Source organism: Lissotriton helveticus, chromosome 7 (assembly GCF_964261635.1).
Source record: "Lissotriton helveticus chromosome 7, aLisHel1.1, whole genome shotgun sequence".
NCBI lineage: Eukaryota > Metazoa > Chordata > Amphibia > Caudata > Salamandridae > Lissotriton > Lissotriton helveticus.
This window is the reverse complement of record NC_136068.1, coordinates 55,098,101-55,114,891: the sequence shown is the minus strand read 5'-3', so window position 1 is coordinate 55,114,891 and position 16,791 is coordinate 55,098,101. Positions and strand designations below refer to the sequence as shown.

The window sequence follows — 16,791 nt, the reverse complement described above, 5'->3', positions numbered from 1 at the left end:
TTTGCAGAGGGCACAGCAGTTAATACATACATCCATGTATGTCTTGTGCTCCCCAAACCCCATATTCTGGTTCAGACTTACCCGCAGGTACATCTGGGCCTGGGACTGGTTGAGGGGAGGTGAGGTGGTGCTGCCCAGGAGCATGGACTGTGTCAGCGTGGTGGCGCTAGGAGTGCTGACACTCTGTGAGCGGCTGATCAGCTGAGCCGCCGATGTGGTGGCCAGGTTGATCTAAAAATATATATATATGGTTATACATATATATATATATCAGATAATTAACATGGAAATAGAAAAACACATGTGAACAAACAAACAAATCTAATCCACCAAGGTGGAGAAGGAATAACATAGTGGGCCCACAAGCGATGAAAGGCTGAATGAAAAATGTTACTCAATGACATGAGCCACTTTGATAGGGTCTGAAATCACTGACTTAGAAGCCATTATTAAGCCCAATGGAATAGTTACAGGGAGATCATGAACTGTTCAAGCGCAGTGAGCTATGTGACTTGGAGAGGCCAAGCAGTGACTATCAAGCACCCCTGTTACAGACATGAGCTCACATTGTCCTCTGGAATAAATATTTCTTCTCAGCAATTACAGATGAATTGGATTGGGTATCTCGATTTTCAAGCTCAAACTAGCTGCTAGCTGTTGAGATCTGGAGTCGCAGCCATTAACGGTGGTGCCTCAGTCTAGAATGACCCAGAAAGAAAGCAATGCTCAGAACCTAAAATCATTTTGGAATTTCATCTATTTCAGACAGAAAAGCTTCAGGATCCTCACAAACCTGGTGAGAAAGTAGTGAGGCATAGGTATAGCTTGTAAAGTTTCACTGCTAGCTGGGACTTTTGTGAATATTTCTTTTCTCTGCCATATCCAATTGCTATACTGTATTTCTGCACAGGTAGGCGTGTCCAGGTTTTGGTAACTTTGCAAAAAATGTTTTGTTAATTGGCTTTACTAATTATATCGTCTACTAGTTAACAGATACTTGTTTGATCCTTTGTGGGTCACGATGAAGACAGCTCCAACTGGAGTTCCCACCAAATGCATGCTCCAAGAACAGGGGCTCTAAACAAATGCATCATCCAATCGATGTACAATAAGTAGAATATACATCATGCTTCACCTCCTTATAAGGCGGTAGAGTGCACAAATTCCCTTCTTCCAAGTGGATGGCGGATCGGTTATTAGATGAAGTTCAGCCTACATGGGCGGTGCTGTGTGATGTGCACATGGTTCAGAGAGCTATGATGGATACGAAGGGTGAACAGAGGTTCTGAATTTCCTCAAACAGTCCAGATTTTAAGAGGACTTTCCCAGCATCCCAACGTTCTTCTTAATTTAAAATACATGTCCCTGATTTTGGGACAAAAGCCTAGCCAATCTGCAAAGCAAAAGTCAGATCCATGTACTCGTTTTCACAGGCACCTCTGAAGTCTAAAATACATTGTCATTTTTGCGTTTCGTTCATGGCAGCGCAGGAGGTCGGCTGCATGCTCCAGCAGAGGGGGAGACAAGAGTAGGTGCGAGACCTCAGGGCGAAGGTCATGCTGTGGGTAATGTTATGTAAATGTAGCCTTGAAAATACAAGCCTATATAGTCACCCTGAGCTATACACATATTACATGAAAAAACAGAGGCTAAAGTAATGTTACAGTTAAGTGATGTCAGTGACAAAACTAATGTTTTGAACTAAAATTTTAAGAAAAACAAATTCCCCAGTTATAGTAAGCAGAGCTAATAACTTGTGCCCCCGCCATGCACTGCTTATGAACTCATGCATTACTTAAATCATGACCTATTCTATGGCATAATTTATTACATCACTGATGACATCATCCGATGATTGTGCTAGTGTGTTTTATTTTTTACATAACATATTACTATTCTACCAAGCCGGTGTCCAGATAATGGAAGTAAGTGTTTACAAAATGCATGAGCATCTAATGCATGAAAGGTGTGTAGAGTATTGAGCATGTTATAAATCTTTGTACTGCTGTGTAACTTTGTATGCAGATGACAGTTGACGACTTGTGTCCAGTATGTTCTACACAGGTGTTTTGGTTCTGCAGAAAATATTTCCAACAGGGCACAGATTCTACGTAGTAGATACAAACTATTGTAAGTGACCTACAGTTATTAGACAATCTTCATAGCATAGCAATTTTTACATAACATAGATAATAACCCATAGGTACTAACCCATGTACATGTGCTTGTTTAGCTTCAAATGATGGACTATCTATAAAGTTCTCACCACTGTATGAAGGCAGCAGGTCGTATGATCTTTAGCACCTTTAGACCGAATATTGTCTTTTTTGACAAGTATTGAATAGAATGTACACTGTTCAAAACAGATACTTTTGATACTCAGTGGTGTATTTCTCATGAGCGTTTCACTGTCTATAAACAGTGTGGTACAGAGTAAACTCTCTCCATTTACTAAAGAACCCACTTTTGTACTCATATCAACTGCATTTCTCTTTGTAGGCCCACTGACTGAGGGGTTTGATTAAGATAAAAGCTGCCCATAGTAGGGGATTCATTTTGGGACAGACATTCAGAATCTTGAGGAACCTTACTTTCTCTGAGCAGTTGTATACATATTGAACACTGTGGCAATAAGGGCTTCCCATACATCTGTGGTTATTGTTAATGTGAACTAGACTACCAGCAAAGGGAATGGTATAGGGTCACTGTTGCAAATAACACACGCTTGCTACACCTAAGGGAATTGTATCTGTGATGGCATTAATGATGATTAGTACTATTCTTATTTTGTACTTAATTTAAGACCTCTAAAGCCATACTAGTTTATATAGTAATAAGAATAGAAGAAGCTTGGATGATGTCATCTTTCATGTCATTTGAGATGCCAGTGTCATGAGTGATGTAATATGTGAGACCATACGCAATGCATGGCGGAGACGCTAGTTATAGTTAGCTCTGCTACCTATAACTGGTAAATGTCTGTGTTTTCTTTTGCTCAAAACGCTAATGTCGCTGACATATTCACCTACTATAATGCTACTTTTAACCTTTGTATTTTTTCAGTGATATTTGTTTTTTAAGTTAAAGTATTATTTTATTACCATACGTTAACCCAATCATCCACGGCGCATGGTGGGCGTGGTCCACAAAACCCCCCCAAAGGCAGCCAACACCACACTGTGCACAGCCTTTGGACGTGTGCAGCGGAGGGTGTGGTCACAGGGTTTGGTCTACCGACAGTTGCCAAACCCCCACCTGGCTGCCAACTCCACACATGTGAGGCATGGGGTTGGTTTTCGGGCCCTGGGTCCAAAACTCATCTATTAACAGGAGGGGAGCATGCAGCTCCCTCCCCGACCCTTAATTGGCCCCAATGACCCCATCTCCCAGAGCCAAAAAGAATTAAACAGGGGAGGAGGCCCAGGGGTGCCTTATTAGGTCCTGGGGCCAAATCTAATAAAAAAGAGAAGAGGGAAGCGCAGCCCCCTCCCCAAGCCTTTTTAGGCCCCAGGATCCCATCCCATGTAATGAAAGCAATAAAAAAGGGGGAGGTTAGCCGTGTGGGCCCCCCCCCCTCCCTGGGCCGTCATAGGCTCTGGGGGACTCCATCCCCAGGGGCTGTTTTTTTGTTAAAAAGGGGAGAAGGCCTGTATGGTCCCCTTCCCAAACTTTTAGGCCCTGGGGACCACATCCCCCAGGGCTGAGTAACAAAGGGAGGATGGGGTAGCCCCCCCCCACCCTAAGCCTAATTAGGCCTGTGGACCCCCAGTCCCCAGGGCCAAAATGTCAATAAAAGGTATAGGTCTCGGGGACCCCATTGTGGGGCCACTTCTCATTTAAATGGAAAGTGGGGCTGCATGACACCACCTCAAGCCTTCTCAGGACCCGGTGACCCTCTCCCCTGGGGCAGTTCAATTTCTCAAAAACTACTAAACGAATTTACTTACACAATGTAAAGAGTCCAGGGGTTCCCTTACAAGTGGACAAGGGATTGTTCTAGCAATCCCAAGGTGCCCGATTAGTGTGGCTGAGCAACCTTAGGCTTAACCGAGAGGAGTGCAAGACATCTGCAAAAAAGCACAATGTTCAAACAGTGACACGCGATTCAGGGAGATGCACACCAATATTTAAAAATAGCAAATATATTTATATATGTTTAGGCATCAGAGAAAAATCGTCCAGGTAACTGTTTTTGAATATGAATTATTTTCAGTTCAAAAAGTGGACACAGTGCAGTTTTTAGGTCTCGGCTAGAGTAGGCTGCGCATGCGCAGTCTCGCTTGCGAGATCTCATGTCTTAGAGTAGGGAGGCTTGAACACTTCTTCTTCATTGGCTGGCTGCCTAAACGGCGGCCAGTCATTGGCGAACAGGGTTCTGTGACGTCATTTTTGGTAGCTAAGCACCATCCGTTTCGGATTGAGGGGCGTGTTTTTTTCCTTTCTTTCGCTCCTCGAAAAACACGCCCCTCACTCCGAAAAGGACTGGGCTTACAGAGCACGGCGAGCGCTTGTATTTTTTCGTTATATACTAAAGACTATTAAAATATCAGGTGTGTTGCATGGGCAGTAAAACTGATTAAAAGTTCAAATGCGACACCGTACATGCTATAGCTTGATAATACCACGAGGGGGATGTTGTAAAAGAATTACAATCGCCCCTAGATTTGCCCTGAAGAGAGAATTATTTGAGGGGTAAGAAAGAAAATATAACAATTTAAGATATCAATACTTTTGTCTAAACACTTGTCACGAACAGGTCTTAAACTAATGTAAACAAACAAGTTGCACAAAGTGTTTGTCGTGTGAGAAAGGAAAGACAGAGGTTTCAACAGCTGGCCCCTATTATCACTTTGATAAACCCCTCAGACACGGCTCCCGCCCTCCTCCCCCCAGTATGTTCCTGAAAGGTTGAAGCTGTTGCTGGCTGCACCTCCATCTGCTCCAATATTTCTTCCCTCCCCACTTAAAGTGAGATGGCCAGTTATAGCGGTAACAAAGGCCGCAGCCCCCCGAGGCGGCAGGATCACGCACCGCTCTGAGCCCGCCAGCTAGCACCGCGTCCTGTGCTCCCAACAGCCGCGTCCCCAGGTAGGAGGTGCGGGGAGGGCAGGTAGCGCGGGTATCCGGCCGGGAAAGAGCCTGAGAACACGCCGACTGTAGCTGCGGAGTGGGCGTGGCCTCGCCAATGCCAGCCCAAATGCTGATTGGCCAGTCACCCAACTGCAGCCCTCTCCTCATTGGCCGGATCTGAAAATCTCTATTAGGACGCCAGAAGAGAGACTTTAGCGGGAGGTTTGGATGTCCCGAGCTGTCTGGGGACTCGTTAGCGACTGTCACAGAACTGGCTACTCGTCCGAACGGAGGCGGTGAGTTTGAACTCCTGCGAAAGCATCCACAGATCATGGTACCTGGTATTTCTGCTGATGTGCCCTTGCTGAAGAGACGTGCCAGGGCAGCCCCTCTGCTGTCCAGGGAACTGCTTAGGCTATTCCAGGTCTCTAGTAATACAAGAAAGTTCGCTCAGGCTGCACCAGGGTCCGCTTTGCTAGAGTGAAACAGAATCAAGTACAAGGCTGTTGCAGGGTCGGACACTCAGCTTCATTTCTGCCTGAGACGTGTATTACTGAGGTTAATGTTTCAGGACTGCAATGGTGACAGACTAACTTCTGCCAATATTTGCTTTGTACACAGTTCGGTTGTGTCGGACTGAAAGTGCTAGAATCCTGCTGTGCCAGGGTGCTCCAGGACTGCGACGTCTCGCACTGTACAAGTAACTAACTGCTCAGGGTCACACATTAGAAGTACAGACTGGTACCAGAACTAAGGCTGAGTCAGAGTTCGCGCAGTACAGGGGCTGTGCCAGGACATGTTACTTTAGAGCAGAGGTCTTCAATCTGTGGGGCGCGACCCCCAGGGGGGTCGTGGAGTCCTGGGAAGGGGGTCGCAGATTCTGTTGGAGCGTGCAGCAGTTCCTGGCGTCAGGCTGATTGAGGCCGGGTGATCATGGCGGAGGCCTAATTCACGCCTCATTAACAAGTAAAGGTCTTCTGAAGACCTGTGAAGTACTTGGGTGTGCCTTTCTGTGTGTCCCGAAGCTGTTTCAGCCGGGCTCACTTACACGTGCTGGGGAGTGGGGGGGGGGGGGTGTCTGGGGGAGGAGTTTTTAACGTTTTATATAGCGCTAGCTTAACCCGTAGGTATCAGAGCGCTTTGCAAACACACATAGTAAACAGCAGAATGACATTACAGTCATTGGTTCAAGTCCCACGAGCTCTCATACCTGGCGCCTGTGCAGGAGAAATGTGCCTGAGACTGTTCTTCACAGTGAGGTGTTTATACAGCCTGTCTGCCCCCCCCCCCCCCCCCCCAAGCAGGGAAGCACAGAGATGCCCTCCCAAGAGAGAGGAAGAAGGAAGAAGACACAGAGAGATACTGACCCCACCCCCACGAGAGGGGCACAGAAAAGGTGGGTGGATGAAGGATGAATGTATGTGTGGATGGAAGGATGAAGGGTGGGTGGATGGATGGATGGAAGGAAGGATGAAGGATGGATGGGTGTATGTAGGGATGAATAGATGGATGTGTGAAAACGTGGGTGGATGAATGATGAGTGGATGGATGTAAAGATGAAAGGGTGGATGGATGGATGAAGGATGGGTGGATGTGTGAAAAGGTGGGTGGATGGATGAAAGGGTGGATGGATGAAGGATGTATGTATGTATGGATGGATGGACAAAAGGGTAGATGGATGAAGGATGGATGTATGGATGGATACAAGGTTGCATGGATGAATGATGGATGGATGGATGAAAGGGTGGATGGATGAAGGATGGATGGATGAAAGGGTGGATGGATGAAGGATGTATGTATGGATGGATGGACAAAAAGGTAGATGGATGAAGGATGGATGTATGGATGGATAAAAAGGTTGCATGGATGAATGATGGATGTGTGAAAAGGTGGGTTGATGAATGATGGGTGAATGGATGGATGAAAGGGTGGCTGGATGAAGGATGGATGTATGGATGGATGTGTGAAAAGGTGGGGGATGAATGATGGGAGGATGGATGGATGGATGGATGAAAGGGTAGGTGGATGGATGAAGGATGGATGGATGAAAGGGTGGATGGATGAAGGATGTATGTATGGATGGAAGGACAAAAAGGTAGATGGATGAAGGATGGATGTATGGGTGGATAAAAGGTTGCATGGATGAATGATGGATGCATGGATGGATGTGTGAAAAGGTGGGGGGATGAATGATGGGTGGGTGGATGGATGGATGAATGGGTGGGTGGATGAAGGATGGATGTATGGATGAAAGGGTGGATGGATGTATGGATGGAATAATGAAAGGGTGGATGGATGAAGGATGGATAGGTGAAATGGTGGATGGATGTATGGATGGAAGGATGAAAGGGTGGATGGATGAAGGATGGATGTATGGATGGATGGGTAAAAGGTTGCATGGATGAATGATGGATGGATGTGTGAAAAGGTGGGTGGATGAATAGATGGGTGGATAGGTAAAGGATGGACGTATGGATGGAAGGATGAAAGGGTGGATGGATGAAGGATGGATGGATGTGTGAAAGTGTGGGTGGATGAATGATGGATGGATGGATGTGATGAGGTCTAACAGGCGCATTTATGGTTGTCGATAGTTGTTGAGGATGAGGAGTACCAGTTTCTAGAATCTTTTGTCGTAAGGGGGTCCTTACGCCTAAAAAGGTTTTACAAGGGGGTCTCGGCATCAAAAAGTTTGAAGACCTCTGCTTTAGAGTCAGAAGAGGGTGCTGGTCGGGGGTGCCTCTGACAGGTTCCAGTGTTAGGCTTTACCGTGAGTGAGTCTGTGCCTGTGTCAAGACTATAATGGGTCTGTGTCTGTATCAGGGTCAGACTGTGCCACGGTATGACTTTCGCAGCGCTAGACCAAAGGGCTGGTTGGGCTGCATATTATGCGCAGGTTGCAAGAGTTCGACTGAATCACAGTAAAGTGTGTGCCCACTTGCAAAAGCGTTTCCCCTGCCAAGACTTGGGGTGCTGCCAAGGCCACATTTTACCAGTGTTAGGTTTGGCATGATTAGGGCTGTTAGGGCTAGGGCTGTGCCAGTTTATGGCGGACTCCTGTTGTACCAGGTTGGGAGGGGGGGAGGGTCACACTGAATTAGACTGTTACAAATGTGGCCTCTACTGAGATCCCCTCTGCATTAATTCGTACTATCCCAGGTTCAGGTTTTGCAGGTTGCTTTAGTGGTTTCTTACTTAGACATGCCTACGCCACCGCCAGACATTGCAAGGGCCAGGCAGTACCAGGCTAAAACAGGGGTAAGACTTCCGGGCCTTAACTGTGCCAAGGCCAAACCTACAGCACCCTCTGTACGTCCTTAGCAAATGGTACCCTTGTGCCTAGGGCCGGAGGTACTAAAGAGGACCCCTAAGGGCAGCAGTACAAAGTGTCCCATCGTATAGGACCCCTCACCAAGCACATGCAGGCTTCTATTAAGGCTGCATGTCCTGATGCAGACAAAAGTGAAAAGACAATATATCATCCCTGTGTGTCATGTCCCTTAGCAATGCATGTGATATTTGTAAGTCACCCCTACAGCAGGTCTTACAACCCTAGGGCAGGTGCTGAATATTACATGTGGGAGCATACCTGCATGAGCAAATATGCCCCTGTGCTTGTCAGTCCTATGACTGCCAGTACACTACATGGTGGTTTCAATGACAATAGGGATGTCTGGTATCGCACATCTTGTATTAGTAAACCCAGACTGATGCCAATGTTGGATTTACCAATACATGCACACAGAGGGCCCCTAGGAGGCCCCCCTGAAAATCTACCAACCTCTGGTGTCTTTGCTAACTGGTTTCTGTCAGCCTGCCACCCGAGACGCTGTTCTGACATCCTAGGGTTAGAGTCTATTGCTCTCAGGAGACCCAAAACAAAAGCCTGTCCGGGAAGAAGGTGTAACACCCCCCTCCCACAGGCAGGACATTTAGCTAGTCAGGTAGGTATACCACCCCAAGGTAGTACGACCCTTAAGGTGTGCTACTGAGAGGTGGACACGATTTTCCAGAAGTAGCCATCTTTAGGATGGCAAACTTAGCAATTCTGGGACAGAGTGATGTCCACTTTCCACAGGAAGTGGTCATATAGGGGGGAGTAGTGACCCCAAGGATCAGAAACCCATTGGCTACTACCTACACTCTCCTAATACCCCTACATTTACTATTTAGGGGAGCCCCTGGCACAGAGAAGTAGATCCTGATGACTTAAGAAGGCCGCAAAAGCAGAGAGGAAAGAAGAACAGCTAACTTGGTACCAAACCTGCCAGCCTGTCTACATCCCTCATCGAAAACTGCACCGAAGTCGACTTGTACTGTAGCTGTTGACGCCAGAACTCTGGGAGGACTGCCTGCCTTCGATAAAGACCCAAGACTCCCATCAATGCAGACCTGTTCTCCTGCACACTGCAGGAACACTGAAGCAAGGAATCTGAGGCCTGCTAAACCGCCAAAGCCTGAAAACTGAAGCAAACACTGCACCCTTCGTCCACAGTCCGAGTTGAAGTGCCCTAGCGGGGTCAACAAGGTCCCCCAGAGCTCGAGTCCATCATAGTTTGTGGACTACCTGACACTGCCTGCAGCCTCTGCACTCAGGCCTCCTCGACCGCAACTGCTCCCGGTAGGAAAACCCGACGCCTAAAGTCACCTCTGCATCAGTCGCCCCTGGAAGGTGGAGAAGAAGTCCCTCCGACATCCCCAATTCCCGAGCATTGCAAGACTTGAACTCCTTTGTTGGTTTAACCATAGTGGCCTTCCAGCCAGAGCCTGCAGCCTCTTTTCGGAGAGGACGATCTCCATGGAAGAACATTGGGCTCCCATGTTGCTTTGCACCCTGCACCTGGCCGCCGCTGTTGGTGCACTGCTGGTGCAGTCTTTGACCTTGCCCACCACTGACCTGAACTCGTGGAGATTTGTCCCATAAGTCACTGTACCTGTTTGCAGAACTTTTTCCTCCATCCACTGGATGTTATGTTATGTTATATTTTATTTGTACAGCGCACAGCTACTAAAAGTGTCCCGGCGCTAACTCCCAAAAATTAGAATTTATCTACACTCCGATGTCAGGCTTAAAAAAGCTGCGTTAAAATTTTTTTTTTAAAGAGTAATGGGTCATGAATACTCCTCAAAGCTAGCGGTAATAGATTCCAGGCCAGGGCAGCTTTGCGGACATGAGGAGCTGTGCAAAAGTACCCCAACACAACACAAATTCCCCAGGTAACAGGAACAATTTCAATGTGATGCCGTTTTTTAAAAATGTCATTCCCCCTTAATTCCCCATTAAGTACATAAAAGCGCTATAGCAATCAACACTCGGAGCGTATTAAAAAATACCCTTTCACAAGCAGCGACCGGTCCCAATGGGCTCTGTTAAATACCAAGTTAGCCCAATGACGGTATGCTGCGTGAGAACAACTGGAAAGCTGACCGCGAGAGACGCGTGTCACGTCCAAAATGGCCGCTGCCCGACTGCAACTGTGCCGGGATACGCAGCAGTGGCGTGGAATTAGCCCACACGAGGAGCAGAACTCAAAAACTGCACTGTGTCCACTTTTTGAAGTGAAAAGAATTTATATTTAAAAACATACTTACCTGAACGATTTTTCTCTGATGCTTAAACATATATAAAAATACTTGATATTTTTATAAATTGGTGTGGTTCTTCTTCTTGAGTCGTGTGTGTAATTTATTGACCATTGTGTGTATTTGCAAATGTCTTAAACTCTTCTGTGTTCTTACTACCAATACGCTTAACAACTGCTAGATACACAATCAACTAGACTAAGGACTACTCTTATTTCTTTTAGAAACTCACATTCATCATATTAAACCAGTGAAGGGTTGCAGTCTACTACACCTTCCAAACAAATGTAATCGATTATCAACGGATCAGGTCACCGGGGTAAGCTGTTAGATAATTAATAGTGTGTAAACCCTACAATAGTTTCATAGGTTTTGAGATATAAATATATCTATTCTGTACAAATTATTTTAGTAACGTTTCTCCGTATACAAGCTGACAAAACGAAATCATAATCGAAGTCACGATCTATCTCAACTTTGCCATCAGGGTAAGAACATGAAGTACAACTTACGCAGTGAAAACTAATAATTTATCTCCTTTTATTAGAATGGGCAATAAAACTCGTTTTTTTAAGGTATGCAGCTGTATGACAGGTCAGACTTATATATTTCTGAAATCTCTCTCTCTTCACTAAACTTGTCACGTTTCAGCCTCTAGACCCTGTTTTATGTTACCCCATTAAAAAGTTCTAATTTTTTAACAACTGATTAGAGACACTAGTGCTGGTTTGTTTTCTTGAAGGAGCACTGACAAAAGATATAAAGAAATAATAAGATGTAATGAACTAGTTCTTTGTGATTTCTCCACTAGGTGCCTAAAAGTTACAAATACTTTAGTAGCTTTGTACTGTATGACAAGATATGATAAAATATGAACTTAAGATAGTGTAACAGATACATGATTTGTTATTTATTATTACAGATATCCATGCAGAGTTTATAAAAAAACTTTTTGGGGAAAGATCGGCTGTTCTGCTAAAGGTCCTGAGGAAGGTGGTTTCATTCCACCGAAACGCGTCGACCTTGCGTAATAGATCACACAACAACTGGTGACCCCTCAGACACAGAATAAAGAATGAATGCAGAGTGTATGAGAGAGTATGTATGAGGTATTTGTGAGAGTGTATTAGATTATTTTCTCTGTATTGTATTTGTATATCTTTTATTGCTTAAATAATGTATTATGTCCTTTTTGTAAAATGATTGTTATGAACTTAAAGAAATATTGCAAAAAATAAGAATCTTTTTTAAAAAAAGAAATAAAAATCACAAATGTGAAAAAGTATATGTTGTCACCTTGTGTTTAAAGGACTTTGTTGAAAGTATAAAAGTTGCAATCTGCAGAATTATTTAGGTCATGAGGGAATATTGTTCTGTGATATAACTGTAGCTGTTGACGCCAGAACTCTGGGAGGACTGCCTGCCTTCGATAAAGACCCAAGACTCCCATCAATGCAGACCTGTTCTCCTGCACACTGCAGGAACACTGAAGCAAGGAATCTGAGGCCTGCTAAACCGCCAAAGCCTGAAAACTGAAGCAACCACTGCACCCTTCGTCCACAGTCCGAGTTGAAGTGCCCTAGCGGGGGTCAACAAGGTCCACCAGAGCTCGAGTCCATCATAGTTTGTGGACTACCTGACACTGCCTGCAGCCTCTGCACTCAGGCCTCCTCGACCGCAACTGCTCCCGGTAGGAAAACCCGACGCCTAAAGTCACATCTGCATCAGTCGCCCCTGGAAGGTGGAGAAGAAGTCCCTCCGACATCCCCAATTCCCGAGCATTGCAAGACTTGAACTCCTTTGTTGGTTTAACCATAGTGGCCTTCCAGCCAGAGCCTGCAGCCTCTTTTCGGAGAGGACGATCTCCATGGAAGAACATTGGGCTCCCATGTTGCTTTGCACCCTGCACCTGGCCGCCGCTGTTGGTGCACTGCTGGTGCAGTCTTTGACCTTGCCCACCACTGACCTGAACTCGTGGAGATTTGTCCCATAAGTCACTGTACCTGTTTGCAGAACTTTTTCCTCCATCCACTGGATGTTATGTTATGTTATATTTTATTTGTACAGCGCACAGCTACTAAAAGTGTCCGGCGCTAACTCCAAAAAATTAGAATTTATCTACACTCCGATGTCAGGCTTAAAAAAGCTGAGTTTAAATTTTTCTTTTAAAGAGTAATGGGGCTTGATTACTCCTCAAAGCTAGCGGTAATAGATTCCAGGCCAGGGCAGCTTTGCGGACATGAGGAGCTGTGCAAAAGTACCCCAACACAACACAAATTCCCCAGGTAACAGGAACAATTTCAATGTGATGCCGTTTTTTTTAAATTTCATTCCCCCCTAATTACCCATTAGGTACATAAAAGCGCTAAAGCAATCAACACTCGGAGCGTATTAAAAAATACCCTTTCACAAGCAGCGACCGGTCCCAATGGGCTCTGCTAAAACCAAGTTAGCCCAATGACGGTATGCTGCGTGAGAACAACTGGAAAGCTGACCGCGAGAGACGCGCGTCACATCCAAAATGGCCGCTGCCTGACTGCAACTGTGCCGGGATACGCAGCAGTGGCGTGGAATTAGCCCACACGAGGAGCAGAACTCAAAAACTGCACTGTGTCCACTTTTTGAAGTGAAAAGAATTTATATTTAAAAACATACTTACCTGAACGATTCTTCTCTGATGCTTAAACATATATAAAAATACTTGATATTTTTATAAATTGGTGTGGTTCTTCTTCTTGAGTCGTGTGTGTAATTTATTGACCATTGTGTGTATTTGCAAATGTCTTAAACTCTTCTGTGTTAAGACTAAGTTTACTCAAACACTCTACCCCCTAGCAGAGAACTTTTGGATTGCATCGCAAGCCCTAGTCCACTCATAAGGGAACTCCTAGACTCATTACACGGTATGTCATATTTTTGTTATATCACATACGAGGAACTACTACATAGTCAGTTCAGCGCTTGTGACAGCCAGGGTCTGCAAGGCAGCTTGGAGCATCACTTTTACTAGACATTAATAATGAGCAATATCCTACCTTTGCTGTTACATCAGTGTTCTAGCCGATACCTCTTCTCCTGTAAGACCCCTTCTTATTTGTGGTTCCAAATGGTTTCAAACTCTGTATTTAAAAGTTTTCTATCTGGGGCATTGGAATAAAATAACGTTGTCATACTTCTGGGCTTCAATTACATTCTAATTTGGGGAGCACAAATCGTAACCTAAATAGATGGCTTACATCATAATGGGTTGTATTGAATCGTAAACAGTATTTTCATAAGGACTTAAATTAATTGAGTTATCCATCACTCCTCGGGTTCTTCCATCCAGTGCCAGGAAACTGACCATCTGTAGTCATACTGTTTCATCCCTCTCTTCAATCTATATCCACATTTGCTCTCCCATCCATCTATGCACAGCAAACTAAAAAAACAGATGTATTCATCATTACAAAAGTCAGAACTATTAGTTTTGTCAGCGCTTGTTTTATAAAATGTTGTTCTAGTCTAGATCCTGCCATCTTATATTCATAATCTACTTTATAGCTACTTGGCTATCGTGCTCATTCCTCTGGTATTAGTAAAAGGCCAAGCCCGCCTGTATTTTCTTAGGATTACTCTACTGAATGCACAGATTTGCTCCTGCTTACTCATTACTCTGATCTTTCTTTCTCCTAGGCGACACACTTGTTCCTGGCATTAAGTCGGGCGAGACTTATGACACAGCATTCGTGGACATTCGCTCATAATGAACGAGTAGGACAGGGAAAAGATCAACTAGGTAAATGTATCACTCGTAAGTAAGACAACTGGCGACAGAGAATAAAACGTTTCTGGATCCCTTTAGTATGGATGACACTGTTTCCTTGTGTTAAGTGTGTGTGTTTTCTGGGGCAGCGTATGGGGAACTGTGGACTGAATCTGGGGATCCCTCTATTAAAGGCATGGATTCCCAGTGTCTACAGTGGTAGATTTCCTGAATAAACATCTCAATGTCACTGTTTCCTAGAGTGCATACTCTGTAATCAAACATAGTGCACCCACAGTACTCTAGGAGGAAATAGGAAACTTGCTGATCCGATCTAACGCTTGTTGTGTCACCACACAATGTCCTGGTGAACCACACAAAGCCTAAGGGAAACTATGTACCTCAGCAATTCATTAAAAGGATGTTGAGCCTTGACCTATTGAGATAGTGGGATAATTCCACTTTTCACAAAATAGGGATACAAGAAATCTCTACTGCAAAGGAGAGCCCATGAGTGATGGAACACTCACAAATGACTGCAAGCAGGCTGTATGATGAAGCACGATACCCTTGGGTGGGTGAGTGCTCCGCATCATATTAAGGAATGGCACAGGTGTGTAATTTCCATTTGGCTCTCTGTGGTTCGCCAGGACACTATGTGGTGACATAAAGACAGATCGGAATAGCAGGGTTATGATTTTCTCCTAGATTAACGTTGGCTCACTGGCAGAATTAACATTTGCTAACAGCAGCAGGGAAGCTAAACCACTGGGCTCTCAGGAATGGACAGGAACTACAAGAAAACAAGAGTTACTCTGTGTACTCTGGGATACCACTGACTGCTAGTTGGTAAAACCTCTTATAGGAGAATCAATCAGAGTATACTCACTGAAGCCTGGGTAGTGGTGGTCTGCTGAGCTGTACTGCTGTTTGGGGAGCTTGCCTGTCTGCTGGCTGCAATGCTTGCCTATGGGAAAGGGTAAAAATAGACCCAAAGATAAATAAAGTTTGTGCAAACAGCAGGGATTTGTCTTTTGTTCTTGGAACACAAATTCTTGAGATCCACTTTCAACACTTGGGATCTCACCTGTTGAAGACCAGCCAAGCTGTGAAGCTGGGCTGTGCTGAGTTGTTGCTGCAGCATGAACTGGTGGAAGTACTGGGCAGCATTTGGTTGTCGCTGCAAAGCTTGCAGGGCCTAGAGAAAAAAAGTCACACGAGAAAACAACAGTAGAGGATGTTGCAACAATCTGTATCGGTCTGTTATTGCGATATCACTAGTAATGCCAGTCAGGCCTCCTCTTAAGGACACAATATTAGGAACTCTGTTGTTGAGGAGGGTTTACCAAACCAGTGGACTCTGACAAGCTACATCAGCTGAGGATTGTGATGGGATAAACCAGAAGGACAATATTGAATAGTTTTTTATAGGGCTTGACACGCATATGCTGAAAATGAAAGTAGCGGTAGGCTAATGTGACTTCTTCAACTACTGTCACATACCTTACAGGAGAGAAAAAAATGACACAATGGGGAGGAGTACTATCTATTGTCTCCTTCTCTCACCTGCACAGCTTGGCGCTCATACAGAGACATCTGCGAGATCTGCGGACGACTGCTCCCGCTGGTGGTGGTCGAGCTGCCATTTGTAGAGTTGGTGTTCTGTTCGCTCTCAGTCTCCATGTTGACTGATCCCAGAAAGGAGAGGTGAGGATCACCTGGTCCTAGAGCAAGCAATAGCCAAATCAGTGGAAGAAGCGGTAAGAGGCCACAAGCAGAGAAACCCTACAGTGAAGAAGCTAGAGAGTGGCTAGGAAATGTGTGATTATTGCCTCACAAGTCAAAAGTCCTAAGTCTAAACAGTCTCTATTTGCAGCAGTGTCACATAATGCACTAAACTGTGTTGGTCAAGCCTAATTAACAGATGAGGGAATGTAAGAGTCATCCTCAGCAAACTCAAGACTCAAAAGCGTGGTAAGAACTAGGGGCTATTGCCCAGTAATATATAATACTATGACAATACCACCAGCACAGAGAATCACAAGAGCTTACCTTAAAGCAGTGAAACACGTTACAGGTAGGGCCAAGCATTTATTTAAAGGTTAATCACACTTAAAGAGAGGAAGTAACTAGGGCTACCTGCACTGCTTAACTTTAGGAACACCTTTATTTATAAAGGCATCTTGCAGCAAATGTGTAAAAATATGATAAAGTCCCTTCAAATTTAAAAAAAGGTGCATTTCATTAAGATACAGAACCGTTTCATCTTAGTACATCAGTGTATATCTGTGCATTGAGAAGCATTTTGTTTTTTAAAAGTGATAGTTTTCATAAATTAACTTAGAAACATTCATGCTTCCCCTCCACACTGACAACAATACCAAAGGTGAACA

General features: G+C 44.8%; 1 protein-coding gene across 2 annotated transcripts in view; it reads right to left on the bottom strand.

Annotated features, from left to right (window-relative positions):
• PHC1 (polyhomeotic homolog 1) overlaps positions 1-16,791 on the bottom strand; it is a 91,733-nt gene that overhangs the window by 50,474 nt on the left and 24,468 nt on the right. The window contains exons 2-5 of one of the 2 annotated variants that reach the window (XM_078651417.1): positions 15,965-16,122; positions 15,486-15,596; positions 15,288-15,365; positions 82-231 (exon numbers count right to left, since the gene is read on the bottom strand). In XM_078651417.1, coding sequence (XP_078507543.1) covers positions 82-231; positions 15,288-15,365; positions 15,486-15,596; positions 15,965-16,122 — 497 coding nt within the window. The remainder of the gene's footprint in view (positions 1-81; positions 232-15,287; positions 15,366-15,485; positions 15,597-15,964; positions 16,123-16,791) is intronic. The other variant, XM_078651418.1, reaches the window with a different exon arrangement.